The sequence below is a fragment of the Gobio gobio genome, assembly GCF_949357685.1.
Source record: "Gobio gobio genome assembly, chromosome: 13".
Classification (NCBI taxonomy): Eukaryota; Metazoa; Chordata; class Actinopteri; order Cypriniformes; family Gobionidae; genus Gobio; species Gobio gobio.
Genome location: NC_137106.1, coordinates 52,056,224 through 52,077,492, shown reverse-complemented (window position 1 = coordinate 52,077,492; position 21,269 = coordinate 52,056,224). Strand labels below are relative to the sequence as shown.

Below are 21,269 nucleotides of genomic sequence, written 5' to 3'. Positions count from 1 at the left end.
AAAACCATATTGTCCATATTGTTTTACAGTCTATGAATATTCCTCCCGTGTAGATCATCTGTTCTCTAGGTGAATATATAGTAAAGTGTCATTTATTCCTGTGATTTTATCATCATTACTCCAGTCTTCAGTGTCACATGATCCTTCACTAATCATTCTCATATGAGGATTTATGATCAACAAACATTTATGATTGTTATCAATGTTGAAAACAGTTCAGATTTTTGTGGAAACTGATCCATTCAATTTTTCAGGATTCTTTGATGAATATAAAGTTCAAACGAACAGAATTTATTCAATGTATTAAATGTTTTGTAACATTATACATGTCTTTACTGTCACTTTTGATCAATTAATGCGTCCTTGCTGAACAAAAACATACATTTTTAAATTTTTGAATGTGGATAACCTTTGAATATTGTGGATTGTATTGTATTTTTATAAATAAAATACATGTACAGTAAAGCGACTGAAATGTGAATGGAATAAACCTGAGTAAAAATATTGAAGAATAGTGGTTTAATCATGTATTTAGCTAAATCACTATCGTGTCATACGATATAAAGTGGAAAATAAACAAGTGTGTTAGCAAACAGTATCTTAACCACTCAAGTAAAAACTGTAAAAATGCTAAACGTGTCATTTATTATGACATTGAGGTCTCATCACCAAAAATAATTAGGTATTAGATATTATCGTATTGAATCACTCACAATCTTAATATTTGTTAAATAAATGTACACTGTAAAAAATTAATCATGGGTCTTGTAATTTTCACCAAATAAATTGTGTATATTTTCTTAATAAAACCGTGGTTCAGTGTCGTATAGAAAATATTGAGAACATTTCACTAACAAAACCAAGAGATACATTGTCCTAATGTTTTATTGAGGAACTGATTAAGCTGAGGGATAATTAGCTCAATTGTGCCGTTTTATTTAGAGACACCATTGTTAGTTCCCAGCATGCTTTGCAAATGGAGAATTAATATTGAAATGAAGTGTTATTTTATGTGTTTTTGAGTGCAGGGAAACATCTGTTCACGTTTGACTTCTGAAAGAGTTTGTGTTATGTTGAAGTTTGACCGTTCCCATTGGTCAGAAGAGCAGATCTTATGGTTAGGTTGTGGATAACAGCAGGTATACTAATATAATAAAGCATGTTGCTTTGTTCAATGAGCAATAATATGGTCTATTAATTGTATAACGTAACTCAAAGTCAAATATAAACAGGCCATTTCCATTCACTCTCATTTATAGCCTTTTTTTAAGGTCAACTTAAAATAAATAAGCACATTTCACAAAAAATATAAAAGTAATTGTTTAAGGAGATTTTACATGATTTATTCAGGTAGATTCCATTAAAAACAAGCCTCAAAAACGACTCAAAAATATTGTGTGTAATATTGTAACCATTATATTTTTATAAGTGAATAGCACATAACAATTTTCACTTTACTGACATACAGTGCAAACTCTTTTACTTCTGCTCACAGTATTATATTAACATTTTAGGGTTCATACACACTATAAATTAAATATTTGTTCAAAGATTTAAATATTATTGGAGTTTGTTTTACAAGAAAATGTTATTTCAGTGTTTCTATTTCAAAATTTCATTTGTTGCCATTTATTTGTAATTATTTGAGGAAAAAATTCAGGAAAAAAAATTCACATTCAGAATCTGCAGTTGGACTGAATGGATTCAGAATGATGGATTTGATGAGCATTTTCATCAGAGACTTCACTGTTTTCTTACATTAGAGTATACAGGCTCTAATGTAACTGAAATAAATGCTGCCGTTAGCAGTGGTCATAATGTTCCGGTTGGTCAGCACATTTAACAGGAGATGACGCCATCATGTGGCGACTGACGGTCATTGCTCACTGTTTTAAAACTGGGAGCGATTCAAGGGACTGATGTAGGATTAGGTGTCATTTATTACACTCTATTACATTACATTTTTAAAACAGTACACTAAACCTAAACTAATCTTAAAAAAACTATATATCATTTGAAAGCTTACAAATCTCTAGTTTTCATATTTGGTTTAAAAAAAGTAGGTTACAGAGGAGCAGTAATTTATCAATTTGCAACAAGACTATTGTCATACACCTAAGGCGAGTTCAGACCTTTATTTTGAAATAGCGATGAATAGAAAAAATCATGAAAGATTTGAAGAAACCTCCGTTTTTTCAAAAGATAACATCCGTTCAATTTTCAGAGGAAAAAAAGGTCTGAAAATGTTTTAAATATAAAGAAAAAAACAACAGATTTGCCATTTGTGATGTGGTGGCGAGCTAAAGCGCACACGTGTGGGGTTTTTTATGTGTTTATTAGAGGTTGAATTCATATCAAATTCTGCCAAACTTCCCATACTACACGTGTGGAGATTTTACATGATTTGCATTTTGATTTGCATTTGCATTTTGCACCGTACTTCTAACTGTAATATGCAACCACTTTCCACTGCACTTTTACACTTTTTTTCGGATAGCTCTGTCCATAATTTATTGCACTACCTTAATCCACTGCTATATTCCTCATCTTGCCTAACATATTATTGTATACCTCTAACTGTAAAAATTCTGTTTATAGTAATAGCCATCTGTATATTTATTCACTGTACATACTCACCTGTAAATTCAGTTCTGTTTATAGTAATAACCATCTCTCTATTTATACATATTTATATATATATTCAGTATATTTCCATGTCCTGCACTTATGCATCCATTGTATATCCTGCACTTGCTGCTATTGCACTTCTGGTTAGACCTAAACTGCATTTCGTTGCCTTGTACTTGTACTTGTGTAATGACAATAAAGTTGAATCTAATCTAATCTAATCATACTACTTCTGAATAGGATGTATAGTATACTTCATAAATTGTATGAAAATTATGGAAATATATGGTTCAGATCACTCAAAGCTAGTGCTGGGAATCGATTACATTTTTTTTTACAAATTAATCATAAAAATGGTCACATTTGACCACCAATGAGTATGAGTGTGAGCAATTATTAAGGAATACCTGAGGACTAAATACAAGAAAAACATTAACATTAATGTAAACAGTGTTGCATCTCCACCACTCTCCGTAATAAAATTATACTGTAAATATGGTTGACGTAATAATCAATGCACACTGTGCTAAATTGCTGCAAACACCTGTATAGTGAAACTGTTGTTTATCCGCTTAACCCTTAATCGTCCCTCAAGTAGGGTTTACGTTTGAGTCCCTTGTGCTCAAATAGACCCCAAACTTTTACAGAGCGATTGCATAAGGAAATATAATTTTTTTACATGGAAAACTATATATCATTTTTTTTATTTACTTCTCAACTATACATTTATGCTGTTTTTTTGTGGGTATTTGGTAGTTTTTTACCTATTTACTGCACAAATACTTAACTATGTCATAAATTGGCTCATTAAAAATCATTTTTTTATGAAAAAATCACTTGAATGATGATCTTAAATAAATATAAATAGTTTTTGGAAATTGCTCTATGTGTTAGGGATAGAATACTGCCATCTGTAGGTTTGTGGAAAAACTTTAGGAATTATAGTTAAAGAGAAAGAGTGCAATGACCACATTATCCACTAGAGGTCCATAGGGAAGTTATGCAGAAGTTAAGCTGCCTTTCATCTTTCTTTTATTTGCCCTTTTCTCTCTCTTTCTCATGATTGCTCCATGTTGCATTTGTGCTCTAGTATTTGTCCTTCATTTATGTATGTAATTTTTTCAGATTTATGGCAGTTTTGTTGATTTTATTTGCCAGTTTCTATAAAAATGCTCTCTGTTGCAGTCACACACGTGTGTGTTTGTGTGTGTGTGTGTGTGTGTGTGTGTGTGTGCGTGTGTGTATGAGATAGAAAGTTTGTTCTACTTTGTGTTTATGCTCTAGGACCAGATCTTGATATAAATGTAGACATTTTCAGATTTATACTGAATTTAGTTGATTTTTTTTTTTACAAACAAAGTGAAAAAAAAAGCATTTTTTACATTTTCCCATTCATTGCCAAAATAAACAAAAATGCTCCAGACACTTGGGTTTGTGTTTGTGTGTGTGTGCGTGTGAGTGAACATGCTTGTTCCATATTGCATTTGTGCTCTAGTATTAGTACTTCATTTATGTATGAAAATCTTTCAGATTTATGCCAGTTTTGTTGATTTTATTTGCTAATTTCAATAAAATACTCTCTGTTGCAGTCACACACATATGTGTGTTTGTGTGTGTGTGTGTGTGTGTGTGTGTACGTGTGTGTGTATGAGATAGAAAGTTCGTTCTACTTTGTGTTTATGCTCTAGGACCAGACCTTGATATAAATGTGGAAATTTTCAGATTTATACTGGATTTAGTAAAAAAAATTTGACAAAAAAAGTGAAAAAAAATAATTTTTTACACTTTCCCATTCATTTTCAATGTGGGGTCAATCTGACCCCGAGGGACTTAAACGGTAAAAAAATTTTTACACAACTTTAGAACAACCAAATCAAGCCCAGATTGTTTGTGCATGTTTAGATTATTTAGGAAAAGTCACCGAGTCTCATGGCCCTGAGATGAAGGGAACACTTTTAAAAATGGAGGAAAAGTCCAGTGGGGTCAGCTGGAGCCCAAGGGCCGATTAAGGGTTAAGCCATTTTGGCAGCGCTGGTTTGTTGGTTTGCTCATGAACCATGTGATCGCGCACTCCGCCGGGAGATGAACGCATGTCACTACACAGTTTTTCAACGGCTCTGGCTTTAACTATGCCACATTAAGTGCACCAAAACGCGATTTATTGTTTGAGTTTCGTATTAAAACTTTAAAAAAATAAAATAAAAGCTTAGACTTTGTTTCATATCAAAAGCAGGTTTGGCAATTTGGCGTGAGATTTACTTGGGCAGAGTGAGAGCGCGAGTCTGAAAGTGTGTGAGAGTTGGCAACCCTGGTTTTTGTTTAGTTGTGTGTGAAAACTGGAAGTGTGTACTCACTTAGCAGATCCGGTTCCTGTGCTCTCCTCCGCCCATCCTCCCTGCCGACGGGCCGGTTTCGGTGGAGGACCCTGAGATCAAACACACACACACACATCAGTACACGTCCAACAGTCCTGCTTTATCTGGGGCCGCCAAACTATTAGAATAATCTGAGTGTCTATTTACACTAAGTCCAATAGCCCACCTTGTTGGCAGATGCGATGTCTGGTTGAGACAGACAAAAGGATAAAACCATCTGGAACTTGTCAATAGCAGTGGCGTAGTGAGTAAAAACACATCTCATAACGTCATGACATCTCGTCAGACACAATGCTATTCTTAGTATTTAAATGAAAAGAAGAACAGATAAAGTGAGGTAGAAATGACATCTTTCCAGAGTCGAAAGAAGGACAAAGAGAAGAGCACAGGAAGTAAGACAAGCTCAAAGTAAAGGTGGACCACATTCAGCGTGCGAAGTTAACCCTCTGGGGTTCTTCATTTATGGGTCACACTCAGGACCTTCGGGTCAAAAATGACCAGAGGGCGGGATTAAGATAAAAATGATTTGAGTAAAATCAATTAAATATATTTTTGTTCAAAAATATTTTTTATTTTATTTTTTGGTGTTTTGAGATAATTTTATGATTTGTAATTAATATTTATGCAATAATTATGAACCATTTTTTCCCATTGAATATAATAAAAAAAGTATATATATATTTTTTTTTTTAATTAAAGCTGTATTTCATTTTAGAGTCAAGTCTAGGCCTCATGAAAGCAATTTTTTACATGAGATCTGTGCCATCCGGTGGACACATTGAGCATTTTTATAACGCAATAGCACATTTTTACCACTATTATAGTGGATCTTGTGTTTTATAAAAATAAAATAAAAATCGTAGCTTCATCGGAATGGTCCGAAACTTGGTGACTTTATTGGTACTTGGTATATGAACACCCCAAAAAAATTGGGGACAGGATTTGAAAAGTCTAAGTGGTCGTAAAAATAAATAGTCACATTCAGGACCTTCGGGTCAAAAATGACCCCCATAGGAAATGAATGGGAAATTGGCAAAAATATGAAAATACAGAGTTTTTTTGTGCATACATTCTACAAATCAGCCAGGATGCAGAAAAAAGGACTCAACAGTGAAGGGGTGAATCTCTAAAACATCAAGAGTGCAAAACAGACAAAAAAACTCACACACACACACACACAATTAGCTTTTGGAATGGCACGCATTAATTTGTGTGTGCGTGTGTTTTTGTGTGTATAAGTGTGTGTGTGTGTTTTGCACTCTTGATGTTTCAGAGTTTCACCCCTTCACTGTTGAGTCTTTTTTTTCTACATCCTGGCTGATTTGTAGATTGTATGCACACAAAAACCCTGTATTTTCATATTTTTGCCAATTTCCCATTCATTTCCTATAATCTGCATCTGTACAGCTGTAAACACAACTACAGCAGTAATCTCGTGAGAATGCGACACCTGGCAAAGGTTGATGTTTATTGAATGGCTAGTGACATCAACTGGACATTTCGTGACCTTTGTTTCCTTGTATGTGATTGGTTTAATCCTTTTCTGTCGCTGCGAGGGTTAAAAAAAAATCGACATCGAAACGAAAAAAATAAACATCGTTTTTTCGCCACAGCACATTCGGTGTGAAAGCACTCATTACACAAACAGCTGATCAAAAAATAAAACCATTGCGCGAATTATTCGCGCGTCAAAATCGCGTCCAGTGTGAAAGGACCATTAGGCTGGCCACAATAAAAGGCTACTCTAAAATGTGCAGTTTTACTATATCCGCTTGTAAAGTCGTGACGTAAGGAACGCCGTTTCTGGGTCCAAGCCTCAACTGATGGCCATTTATTCATTTTAAACATTAAACATTTTAAAAAGTTAAATTTTTTAAATACTTACAGTCTACACAACAGTCTCTGTGCTCGCCGCGTCACAGATATTAATATTTTAACGATTTATAAAAGATGAATCACTGTCTGGCCATCTGGAATTCTGTAATGGAGATATATTGGTATTATGATTTTTTTTGTAGTTTTACACCACATTGTGTGTGTATATTAGCACCGTTTGTTGTTTTTCTTGTGGTTTGAGATAGAGCGTTTGGACCTGGAAGTGCTGCCGCGTGATGTCAGACTTAACAACCGAATTGGGGGGGGTCCAAAAACCAGTCAGTATCTGGTGTGACCACCAATTGACCTGTCGGTAAGCCCCTCCCCTCGAACGCAGATGAGCCAATAGCAGTTGAGTATCAGTTGCGCTGGGATCTTTAGGTTTCAGTGCCATAGAGAAACATTGGAAAATCCGAAGCTCTCATCGATTTGATGGTGTTTATGCTACACAAATGCTCAAATGTCGTGCCTGAGGAACTGTAGCACTGACTCCAGCGATCCTGAGAGGATTTTCTGTTTGTCAAACTCTCGTTAAGTTACGATTAAAGTCCCTGCTAACATACAAACCGAAATAACTAACTCACGTCATGTAACACTGAAGGTCAAAAACACATTTCAGTGCCTCTCCATATTAAACTGGTTATATGTAAATTAATTTAATTTTAGATATGTTTAAGCTCTACATTTTCTGTCCTACTAAGGAGGACTCTTATTTTGATGGGTATTATAGTTTACGGGTAACGAAAGGAAGAGCTTGCACGCAGTTTATCGGAGTTGTTTTGCAGATACAAAGTTTCCCAGTTATTAACTGCACCCCCGAAAAGTCATAAGCTCTGTGTGTATGTTTGTTTATTGTGAGTTGTGTGAGTGTTTCTGTGTAATTTGCTGTGTGTGTTAATGGTAATGCCACGGAGAGAGAGAGTTTGTGAATGAGACGTTAATGCGCACTTCTTATGCTTTGTTTGTTCAGCTCTTACGATGATTTTTTGGAGTGAAAAAGGACATAATAAACTTGATAAACCATCAGTAAAGTTTGGCCATCATTCAGACGGGATATACGCTACATTCTGTGTCCAAACACATCTCAGGATGCGGTTTTCACACTGACAGCTGTCATTGTAAGATATAGCAACTCCGTTTGTTTGTCCGAGTTAGCAACAGTAACTAAGGGGGGCGGGGCTTACCGATAGGTCAATTGCCTCACTACTAACTGGTTTTCGGACCAATCCCACCGTCCACCCCCCAATACAGTAAAACTGCACATTTTAGAGTGGTCTTTTATTGTGGGATGGATTATCTCGGCAAAGGAGAAGTGCTCACTAACACAGATTTATTTGAGACAATATTTGAGAAATAGGCCTTTTTTGAGTACATAGAAAAAGTCTTAGATCTCTGAGTTCAGCTCATGAAAACTGGGGGCAAAAACAAAAGCGTTTATAATTTTGTTCAGTGTATATACAGTCAAACTAAAATGCATTCAGACACCTTCTACATTTGCTCACATTATCACAGTTTATTCACTATAGTTTAGAAAATGGTAATTAAATATGACAAGAACTCGTAGTTAAACTGTCAGAACAAACCAGTCCCTCCAGAAAAACGCGATTATGCGATCGCGTGATTTAACGCATAATCAGCCAAAGTCCGCATATTCATGCGGGGGCCGCATTTTTTCAAATACGCCGCACTTTCGCCGCATAAATTGCCTATTTCCGCGTGCAAAATATGCGGGGCTATCATGATTTCATAATCCCCGCATTTTCGTTGCAAAAAAAGTCATATATATTAGCAGAAAGTTGAAAAATTTTCGTTTACTTCACACAAGAGCCGCCATTTCCGCCTATTGCCATGGGAACGTTTTGAAGTGACGTGATTACCCGACGTGAACGTCATCGAAAAGCTTCAAACCCCGTGGAGAAACCATAGATACCGATGAAACCATGATGAAGCACAAACTCCCATTGGCCAACAAAAATAACAGCAAAAGATCAAAGCAGTTTCCCTGTGTGCTGACTGATTTCAAAACACAGCTTTGAAGCGTTATGAATCAATGAGTCGATTCAGCGGTTTGAAGCGTTATGAATCAATGAGTTGATTCAGCGGTTTGAAGCGTTATGAATCAATGAGTCGATTCAGCGGGTTGGATCGCCAAAGTCACGTATTTCAGCAGTTTGACACGCGATCCGAATCATGAATCGACTCGATGATTAATAGCATCATGACGCTGTGTTTTGAAATCAGTCATCACTATATAAGTCGTTATTTAGTTTTTTTTGCACACAATAACTATTATCGTCGCTTCATAAAGTTATTGTAGAACCATTGTAGTGAGATGGACTTTGTAACGACGTCTTTAGTAGGCTACCTTTTATGGGTCTTGAGAGTGTACATTGTGCCAATGGAGGCCTTTCTGAGCCATCGGAATTCAACTAAAATATCTTCATTTGTGTCCAACAACATAAAGGGAAGTCATTAATGACAGAATTTTCATTTTTAGGTGAACTAACCCTTTAAGAGATCGCACTTTGTGCATTGGAAGCACTCAAATGTCTGTTTTGTATAGCGACATCTGTAAAACAGGAAGTTATTTATTAATTTTTTCAGAAGTTGTAGCATATTCCTTTTGTAAAGCTACAGAACTTGATTGACTAAATGTTTTGTAAATTTGAGCCATTATTAAGGTCTTCAATAAAACAAGATTAGATCTTAAATATTCCAGCACTTTCTGTGATGTAGTGCTTTTTTTCTCTTTCTCATCAAACCGCAGTTTTTGCAAGTTCCCGCAATTTTATCGCATAAAATTGCATAAATATCCCGCATTTTTAATCGCATTTTTTAAGAAAACGTGCCGCATAATCAAGGATTTTTGCCCGCAACAATCACAAAAAAAAGCCGCATTTTTCTGGAAGGACTGACAAACTCATCTTGATAATGTCAGATAACTTTGATAGAAAGGGATTACAATCAACCAATCAGCTGTTACATTTAAGAACACTATTAGATAATACCAATTTAGCTCAACCAATGACCAAGCAATGCTTCATTTAGTTCAGTTTGTGGGGTCAAAGTAATTAGCAATTACAGAAAAAAACACTGAAGCAAAACATGCTCAGGTCAAAGTGTCTGAATCATTTGGTCCCAAATTTTTATCAATTTTACTGGTCGTCATTGTATGAATAATTTTTGGGTATAATGTCACAATTTACTTTATTTTGCGCTCCTCACTTACAGAAATTAACTATAGTGTCCTGCACACACTAGTGAAACATCTCTATTTGAATAATTTTTGGTTTGAATATATATATATATATATATATATATATATATATATATATATATATATATATATATATATATATATATATATATATATATATATATATATATATTAGGGCTGTCAAAAGATGAATCGCGATTAATCGCATCCAAAATAAAAGTTTGTGTTTACATAATATATGTGTGTGTACTCTGTTAATTATTAAATATATAAATACACACACATTCATGTATATATTTAAGAAATATTTGCATGTATATACTGTATATACATTTATATAATATATATAAATATAAATGTTTTATATATAAAAAAAAAAAATCTTAAATATATACATGAATGTGTGTGTATTTATATATTTAATAATTAACAGAGTACACACACATATATTATGTAAACACAAACTTTTATTTTGGATGCGATTAATCGCGATTCATCTTTTGACAGCCCTAATATATAAATATATATATTGTCTGTCATTTTGACACTGAGGATGATCTATTTAACTTGTAACTGTAATTCCCAAACATGTCCAGTTGGTAAAGAGTGCCAAAACAGTATTTATTGATTGAATTTCATAATAAAAAGGAAAACATTTGAAAGCTGAGACTTGTGAATGTGTAGTTTACGTCGGCTTGTTTGAATGAAAATCGGTTTTCTCTTTAACATCCGCCGACGCTCCCCTCTGGGCTCCCGTAGTTCTGAATGGGCTCAGCCTTCCCTATTCCCTATTTTTTATCATTATTCATCTCAGGGATCGTACAACCTTTTGGCCCAGAAAACGCTCAATCTCAGAATATGTCGACCATTGACGTCATTGTGTGCTGAAACGCTGCTTCAACAGAAGAAGAAGAAGAAGAACGCCTGCTTCTGTAGGCCACTTTGTGGCAAACAAACACTTTTATTTTAAAAAGACATGAAATAACCACTATAACCAGTAGATGGTGGCAGAGGAGCCCTTTTTGACTTATTAGCCATTTGCTCTCCCTAAAATATGGACAAAACTAGGAAGACACAAAGTCTCATGAAAAATTAAACTTTTCTTTAGATTGTGACTAAATTACCCAGAAAACAAGTAAGAGCGCTCCTTTAATAGTCTCTGAAGCTGTCGTCAGTTAAGTGTGACACTATAAACGAACAATGGTAACCTATATTTAATACGAGCACATTACTGTTGTTAATAAAAGTTAATTTTATCTGCATATCAATTCATAAACCTTTGACTAGTTCATTCACATGCTGAAAGTTTTGGACCCCAGGTATGTGCTACCAAAAGTAAAGTTAACTTGTTTTGAACAATTTATTTGTCATCTGCAGATTGATTTTAAGTAGGAGGGAAAAATCGATTTAAATCGTAAATCTGATTTTTTTGTGAAAAAAATCTAGGATTTGTTTTTTAGGCCATATCGCCCAGCCCTAATCAAAAGTAACAAAGCATAAAGCTAATTGTGATTATTGGACAAACGAAAAGTGAGTCTCTGTTCAACTTTCTCTTAATAAATAAATAAATAAAAGCATATGCTCGTCCTGCAAGTGTGTGAATTAAACTGAAAATGTGTACAAAAACACAAGCTATTAAATGTCAAATTTTCATATTGAAATGTGAAAAGTGAAAAGTGATGGGTAATAATAGATTGTGTTGGATTTTTTACGAATGCAAAAGCCTAACGCAACCGGTATACATAGCATAAATTCAGTAATATGTTGATTTGCTGCTCAAGAATCATTTCTGATTTATCAGTTTGAAAATAAAAGGCATTGAATTGAAATACAAATCTTTTGAAACGTTATAAATGTCTTTACTGTCACTTTTGGTGAATTGAATGTGTCTATTTTCTTTTTTATTAAATCTTGCCCCAAACTTTTGGATGGTAATGTATTAGTTTCAACATTGATAATAATCATAAATGTTTCTTGAGCAGCAAATGATCATTTTAGAATGATTTCTGAAGGATCACGTGACACTGAAATTGTAGTAACATTTAAGTTTTTACAATATATTTGAGTATATTTTTTAATCTTTCAAAAACATTAAAAAAATCTGAATTATTCCAAACTTTAGAGCAGTAGTGTACTAATATAGTCAACCTTATATAAAGAAAGCGCTGCAATAAAAGACTGTAGGACACTCATGGTTTGAGGGGTGTAAGTGTGGGAACTGCTCTGACCGGGCATGACCCAAAATAGCTTCACAGGGGGAGAAAAAACATCTCACTTTATTCTTTCATTCTGAAAATAGTCGCTTGGGCTACGACGGCGGTTCTGAGCAGCTGAATAACGGTCCAGCTTTAAAATGACAGAATTCCTCGGGGCACAACAAGGGTGGGCAACCCATTTGAAAAAAGACGCATTTCTCATTACCAAATTGGGTCTGCAAATAAGCCAGAGCCCTGCAGGAATTCAGTTACTCTCAACATGAAAAACCCAGCAGGGCAAATAAACTTCCGTTCCTGGGTTCCTTCAGCAGGGTCATTTGTAAATCCTGATGTCAGGACTCGGGGGGGAAGGGTCTGCATTCCACCTCAAACGCTATGAGCGAATACGTCTTTCATCCAATTTGTGTAATATGGGTCAGCAGAGAGAACGAGGGAAGAGCCATCATTTCACCTGAACAAAATCACATAAAGTGTCCTGTACTGAAGACATGAGCTGGTCGATTCAGCGCTGACAATAAAGGACTTACAATAGAAATAGAGTCTAAAAAGAAATTAAAGGGTTAGTTCACCCAAAAATGTAAATTCTGTCATTAATGACTGACCCTCATGTGGTTGGACACCCGTCAGACCTCCGTTCATCTTCAGACACAAATGAAGATATTTTAGTGTAAAGCTGATGCTCTGAAAGGCCTCCATTGGCTCAATGCACTTTATACTCTCAAGACCCTTAAAAGACACTAAAGACGTCGTTACAAAGTCCATCTCACTACAGTGGTTCTACAATAACTTTATGAAGATGAGAATAGTTTTGTGCGCAAATAACGACTTATATAGTGATGACGATTTCAAAACACGGCCTCAAGAAGCTTCGAAGCGTTATGAATCAGTGAGTCGAATCATGATTCGGATCGCGTGTCAAACCTCCAAACTGCTGAAATTTGGCGATTCAAACTGCTGAATCGACTCACTGATTCATAACACTCCAAACCGCTGAATCGACTCACTGATTCATAACACTCCAAACCGCTGAATCGACTCACTGATTCATAACACTCCAAACCGCTGAATCGACTCACTGATTCATAACACTCCAAACCGCTGAATCGACTCACTGATTCATAACACTCCAAACCACTGAATCGACTCACTGATTCATAACACTCCAAACCGCTGAATCGACTCACTGATTCATAACGATCCAAACCGCTGAATCGACTCACTGATTCATAACACTCCAAACCGCTGAATCGACTCACTGATTCATAACACTCCAAACCGCTGAATCGACTCACTGATTCATAACACTCCAAACCGCTGAATCGACTCACTGATTCATAACACTCCAAACCGCTGAATCGACTCACTGATTCATAACACTCCAAACCGCTGAATCGACTCACTGATTCATAACACTCCAAACCGCTGAATCGACTCACTGATTCATAACACTCCAAACTGCTGAATCGACTCACTGATTCATAAAACTCCAAACCGCTGAATCGACTCACTGATTCATAACACTCCAAACCGCTGAATCGACTCACTGATTCATAACACTCCAAACCGCTGAATCGACTCACTGATTCATAACACTCCAAACCGCTGAATCGACTCACTGATTCATAACGCTTCGAAGCTTCATGATGCCGTGTTTTGAAATCGTCATCACTATATAAGTCGTTATTTAGGGTTTTTTTGCGCACAGAAACTATTCTCGTCTCTTCATAAAGTTATTGTAGAGCCACTGTAGTGAGATGGACTTTGTAACTTTAGTCTTTAGTGTCTTTTAAGGGTCTTGAGAGTGTAAAGTGCATTGAGCCAATGGAGGCCTTTCAGAGCATCAGATTTACACTAAAATATCTTCATGTGTGTCTGAAGATGAACGGAGGTCTGACGGGTGTCCAACCACATGAGGCTCAGTCATTAATCACACAATTTACATTTTTGGGTGAAATAACCCTTTAAAGCTAAAATATGCATTTGTTCACCTCTAGGCGGTCGCTAAACTCTTCATGATCGATGACGCAGTGAATCATGGGAATTGTCGTCACACTGATGGCTCTAATAATGTTTATGGATGAGTGAATGCATTGATGTTTTTTAACGTGAAAGTGGTATGAAGCAGGGCGGGATTACTATTTTGTTTTGTACTATTTATTTTGGAATTTGGCATTAATGATGATGCACAATTTCCCTTATTTGGGCGCATGTCCATCAAGCCGTTTTTTCACGCGGCTGGCCCATTTTTCCAATTGTTTTCAATGGGAGCGCCGCGTTTTTAAAACACCAGGTGCGTAACGAGGCGCTGAGAGTTGAAGAATGTTCAACCTTGAGCAGAACGCAGCGCTCATCACTGTCACTTTTTACCCAGCCGTCCAATCACAGTGGAGGAGGGGCGGGACAAATACAACACCGACCAATCGCCACATTCTGCTTGTGCAACATCAACAACAAGCAGCCAGAGCAAATACTTGACATTGTATCGCATTTTTATACAGAAACTAGGGCTGTCAATCAATTAAAATATTTAAATCGCATGATTGTCGTGAATTAACTCGCGATTAATCACAACTTAATCGCACATTTTATTCGTTCTAAATGTACCTTAAATTAATATTTCTCCCGTTTTTAATAATCTAATCAACATGGGTATGGACAAATATGCATGCTTTATGCAAATGTATGTTTATTATTAGTGAAACCATACTCGACAGGGCATGAAGACTAGACATGTATCAAAGGTCAGATGTTTTTCAAAGAACTTGTTCATGTCTCTTAAGCCTAAGCTTAAAAATTCAGAATAAGCAGTGATTTCTCTCATTTTAAAGGGAAAGTTCACCCAAAAATGAAAATTAGCCCATGATTTACTCACCCTCAAGTCATCCGAGGTGTGTGACATTCTTCTGTCTGATGAATATAATCTGAGTTATATTAAAAATGTTCTGGCTAATCCAAGCATTATAATAGCAGTGATAGTTGCTCTGTTTTTGAGTCAATAAAAGTGCATCTGTCCGTCATATAACTGCTCCACACGGCTCTGGGGTGTTAATAAAGGCCTTCTGAAGCGAATCAACGCGTTTGTGCATCTGTCCGTCATATAACTGCTCCAGCGGCTCTGGGGTGTTAATAAAGGCCTTCTGAAGCGAATCAACGCGTTTGTGTAAGAAAAATATCCATATTTAAAACTTTATCAAGTATCGATCGAATGCCTTCAGTGTAAAAGTGTTGAATGCTGAAAGTGAAACTCCAGATGTGTGTGTGACGTCATGACGAGCGGACCTGAGCGTTAGTCTTTCCATCCGCAGGAGAACTTTCAACACTTTCTCCATAAATTGAACAGGGAAGGCGGTCGGCCGAAACTTTACTTGATAAAGTTACAATTTGGATATTTTTCTTAAACAAACGCGATTCGCTTCAGAAGGCCTTTATTAACACCCCAGAGCCGCTGGAGCAGTTATATGACGGACAGATGCACTTTTTATGGACTTCAAAAACAGAGCAACTATCACTGCTATTCTAAAGCTTGGATTAGCCTGGACTTTTGTAATATAACTCAGATTATATTCATCTGACTGAAGAATGTCACACACACCTCGGATGACTTGAGGGTGAGTAAATCATGGGCTAATTTAGATTTTTGGGTGAACTAACCCTTTAACGGTTCAGTTCACTTAACGGCCACTGGTGTCGCTAATAACACAGGTTTCTGTGTTACTCCGCATAAAGCCTCGTTCCGTTTCTCAGAATCATAATTCAGATAAATAATTTCAAATCAATGACCAAAGCTGCGTTTTCCTTCCCAAAACAGCCAAGCTCGTGGTGGAGTGCAGTGGGCGGAGCTAAAGACACACACACACACACCTATGACAAACACACGCGCAAACACACAATGCATTCGTGGCATTATCCCTCCCTGGATAACTCTTGATTCACTTTACATTGGTGTTGTTCACATTATATGCACTTACGTGCCGATTGCCAACAAAACACACATTTGATGCAGTTTCTCTCACCGCCTGTGGTTCCCACTCATGACCGGGAACACACACACACACACACACTTGCAGAACTCCGCAAACACAAACGGCATCCACTGTTCTCTTAACTCTGGGTTATTTGTGGAGCTGAACAAGGTTATCCATCCCTCACAATCAGAAACACACTTCTTTAGTGACACTGTTGATTTTTGTGAATCCTGAAGGTGTGTATTTGGCACAGAAATACTGTCATACATCGGACTAATTATTTGAAACTTTGTCCATGTTTAACATGAGGATCAACTCTTTAACACTGTAAATAAGGCAGAATGCATGAAATAGCATTAGACGCCCCTTTAAGTCTTGTTTTCTGATAAATAAAACAAAATTAAGCAAGTTTATGCTTAAAACAAGATCTGTCAATAGACCCTTTTCAGACTGTGATGACGCGTTTTAACCAATATCGTAAATCCTGCAGCGTTTTTTTTATATATATGTACATTTATAACACTAATACTTCGTATTTTATTACTTTTGCATCAAATTACAATAAAAAAGTTACCGCTGATGTGAGGGTGTTTAGTAATAGTGTCAATGGAAGTTATGTTAAAAATGAACATATTTCTCTCTTTTCACTGCCGTTATTAATCTCACTCTATTTTTTCCCTCTTTTTGAAAGTTGTGAAATCAATACTGTGGTGTTTTTCTTTTGCTATGTGAGCAAATGGGCACACACAAAAAAATATTTAATGTATTCTCTCATTCACAGCTGTAATATTTAACCCAACTATGACGACTTCTGCTCTGAGAAACCCGGAAATGTGAAAAGGGTCAATGGGTATGAAAATAACTTGCATTTGAATTAAGTTGATTTTTCTTGACACATTGGCAGATATTTGTTCTTCTTTTAATCATGAAGCCATTTTTTTTTTTGGTAAAATGAGTTAGACAGTTATTGGAGATCTGTTGGAAATTGTACAAACTCAAAGTTTAATATGAAGATCAATGTTGCACATCCAGTATATTCTCTAAAAGAAAGGATCTCATACACTGGATGTGTCCGCTTCATAAACGCAAAACACACACATTCGCAAAGAAGAAAAATTAAACACTGCCCATCAAGACATAAGGAAAACAGGCCTGTCACTCATCACGGCAGAAAAATGTATTTCATGCAGATGTGAGGTCACAGTGGACTCGAGAATCCTGGTTTTACATCGGAAAAACGAAGCCTAATTTGGAAAGTTTACAGGAGAAAAAAAACATAGCTAGAATTCCTCGCAGAATTCATGTACGGCTCTCAGCACTCTTGGGGACAAACCCAGAGCGACCAAAGATGGCATGCCTCAGATGCCGATGCCCTGCAGTAACAGCAGAGAAATATGCCTCAGACAATCTTTAGTTCATGAGTAAGGGAGAGAGTTCACTGAGGGAAACTCCTTAAAATAGAACACACCAGCGCTCAGGACATTCATCCCGTTATACTCGCGGCTAGAACCGGCTTTGCACTGCGTTATTAAGACAATATTAATAAATATTAGTGCTGTCAAGATTAAGTTAAAGGATTAGATAATAAACTATTGCTGATAATTAACTCACCCCCATGTCATCCAAGATGTCCATGTCTTTCTTTCTTCAGTCGAAAAGAAATTAAGTTTTTTGATGAAAACATTCCAGGATTTTTCTCCATATAATGGACTTCAATGAGCTAACTACATAACTTCCGCTAAGTGAGGTCAAAATACGAGTGTGGTCATAGATATATTGATCGAAGATGCCTCATTCTACTGATCTGTGCAGGCGCTAATGAGGCATCTACGATCAATACATCTATGACCACCTCGTATTTTGACCTCACTAAGCGGAAGTTATGGCGGAGCTCAGAGATGATCACGCTCGTCTGATAAGAGGTAAAATAATAGCATAAATACTGCTGGGTTTCTCTCAGAAGCTGATGGTTTGGCTAGATAAGACCCTTATTCATCATCTGGTGTCGTTTAAAGTCCTTTGAAGCTGCTCTGAAACTGTCATTTGAACCGTTTGGAGCCCATTGAAGTCCATTATATGGAGAAAAACCCTGGAATATTTTCATCAAAAACCTTGATTTCTTTTTGACTGCAGAAAGAAAGACATGGACATCTTGGATGACATGGGAGTAGGGATGTGTAACGGTGATCCACTGGAGGCAAGTTGAAGGACCCAAGTGCAGTTTATTTACAATAAAACATAAATCTCAACATAAAACAAAGACTTGACTTGACTAGATCCAAACATAAAACAAAGACTTGACTTGACTTGACTTGACTTGACTTGACTTGACTTGACTTGACTTGACTTGACTTGACTTGACTTGACTTGACTTGACTTGACTTGACTTGACTTGACTTGACTTGACTTGACTTGACTTGACTTGACTTGACTTGACTTGACTTGACTTGACAATAACGAAACTCACCAACAGCGGGTTACAACATTCAATACTTGACAAAGACACATCGCAAACATGAGGGCTTAAATACACACACAGACTAATGACAAGACAAGTGACACCTGTGAACAGTGATGAGACAATGAACCAATGACAGGACAAGACACAAGATCACATGAGGGCATGGGAGTCACATGACAAGACCAGGAAGTGCACGACAAGACTGTGAACATGACAAACTCAAACATAACCATGAACATAAACTGAAAACAGAACCAAGAACAATGAACATGAACCATCACCAAAACACCCTGTGACAGGATGGCTCGATACCACAATTTTGTCTCCGGTCCGGAACCCCAATCTAATACCGAAGTACCGATATTAAATCCATACTAGGGCTGTGCAATTAATCGAATTTCGATTTCGATTTCGATTTTGCCTCCCAACGATCACCAAAATAGTACAATCGAGAAAAAACGATTATTTTGCCTTGCGTTCTGAATGAAACGCGCATGCGCTCATCCGCCCCTCCCGAAGCCACAATCTCTCTCAGATCGGGAGTCTCGTGTGCATATCATCCGCTGGAATTGAAAAACTCTGCGCGAGTAAAGATGGCAGAAGGAGGGCAGTTACAGCAGCGTTTGCTGAGCAAAAAAGGCAAAACCAACTCCGTTGTCTGGGAACAGTTTGGCTTTGAGGAATCAGACGACGAGCAAAAACATGTTACGTGCAAGATTTGCTACAAGTAGTGTCTGCAACGCAAGGGAACATCACGAATTTGTTTAACCACTTGAAAATTAAACAGAGTGACCTATGCCAATCTGATAAAGAAACAAAAACTGACGAGAGCAGGGGTGCCGTGTAAACGTCCTTTTTCCCCCTCATATTTTTCAAATAATTCTCTCTTTGTAAACTTTGTGCAATGCATGCGAGTGCTGCCGTATGTTTGAATATGACCAGTCGTTTTCACCGTCGTCACCCGGGTTTAGTGCCAGAAGACGCGAATGAGAAGCTGCGCGCTGTGAGAAAATGTATCTATCTGATAATGTATCATCCGAGAGCGCGCACACGTCTCTCAGCGCGCAAATATTGAGTTCTCTTTCAAGTCTTGCTCTTGAACGGACAAACTCACACAAAACGTATGTCAACATGTCCATCTTGATGAGTATCCTAGCAGACATAGTCTGAATATGCCTTAAGTGAACTTTATACAGTCGAGAAAGACGACGCATATCCGATCCGGATTGAATAGCTTTTGTAAGTTTAATAGGATTAATCTTTTATTTATGCTCTCAAATATGCAATGTTATTTTACATTTGAGACATTTCTGTACCTGAAAACTAATGTTAGACGTACCTGAAAAGCATATCTAGCCGAACCATATTGTTTATCTTATTTATTTGTGATTATCATTTTTACGTGAATACTTTTATACTTTGATTTGAATATATGTTATATTATTTATTTTAATAGTTCAAAAAGTACAACATATGTTACAATTTCAATTGAATTGTTGAAAGGTGTATTTTTAATAAATACAACACATTCCCAAAGTCATGTGAAATAATCGTGTTACATAATCGTGATTTCAATATTGACCAAAATAATCGTGATTATGATTTTTTCCATAATCGAGCAGCCCTAATCCATACCATACAGGGTCTGAATTTTGGTGCGGGTATTGCACATAATTTTACTCACTCTCGCAGGTTTGAGGTTTATAAAGCGGGAAATTAACACAAATGTTTATTATTAAATTAATCAACAAAGATTATCACATCAGTCTTTTGGAAACTTTCTTGTGCAAAGTAATTTCAGCAATACACCCTTCTCTAGCTCTCAAAATGAGCAAATTGCCTCTAGCTTCAAAAGACATCACACATGCACTATAAAAGCATCTGCGCGCTCAGATTCAAAACTTATGCTTACGTTTCGGGAGAGCTGACGGAAATCACTGCCCACGTCTTTTCAAACCTCGCCAATTTGAACATTTGAAGCGATTTTATAGAATTTCATAATACATGGGATGGGAGCTCTGAGAGTTTTCTTTGTGCTCATACCAACAGCAAACACACAAGCCTAAAGAGCTCGCGCATTCCAGATGAAGCTGTTTTTCCTTAGTCAAATACACACTACATTATGTCAAAAATGTCCATCTTTAGTGAGTAGTCACATAAACACAGTTGGTTATGTCTTTCGCGAATGTAAATAGTGCGATAGTATGCGTGCAAATATTATGAAATCTAAACATCACTGGTTGAAACGAACGCTGGAGATTTCATGATATATAAACAATGCGATCTTATGTGCGTTGACGAGTGTTAAAAGAAAATAAATGTCTTAATTAGATGGTTTGATTTATGCCCTGTCGATCTCTTAATGTCTTACACAAGTCAGGAATGGCGAGTGGCAGATGCTTGGCAAGGTTTGATGGTTTTCAGCAGTTTTATAAGCAAAGTAATACCAAATTTCACATCTAATCCTCTCTTTATTAACTCCTTTTGTGCGTGTTGAGTGAGAATCAACTGCTGTATTCATTGTGCTCCTCT

General features: G+C 36.6%; 1 protein-coding gene across 1 annotated transcript in view; it reads right to left on the bottom strand.

Moving 5' to 3' along the window:
* ift43 (intraflagellar transport 43 homolog (Chlamydomonas)) overlaps positions 1–21,269 on the bottom strand; it is a 60,845-nt gene that overhangs the window by 34,909 nt on the left and 4,667 nt on the right. Inside the window, exon 3 of the mRNA XM_079832730.1 lies at positions 4,983–5,053. Coding sequence (XP_079688856.1) covers positions 4,983–5,053 — 71 coding nt within the window. The remainder of the gene's footprint in view (positions 1–4,982; positions 5,054–21,269) is intronic.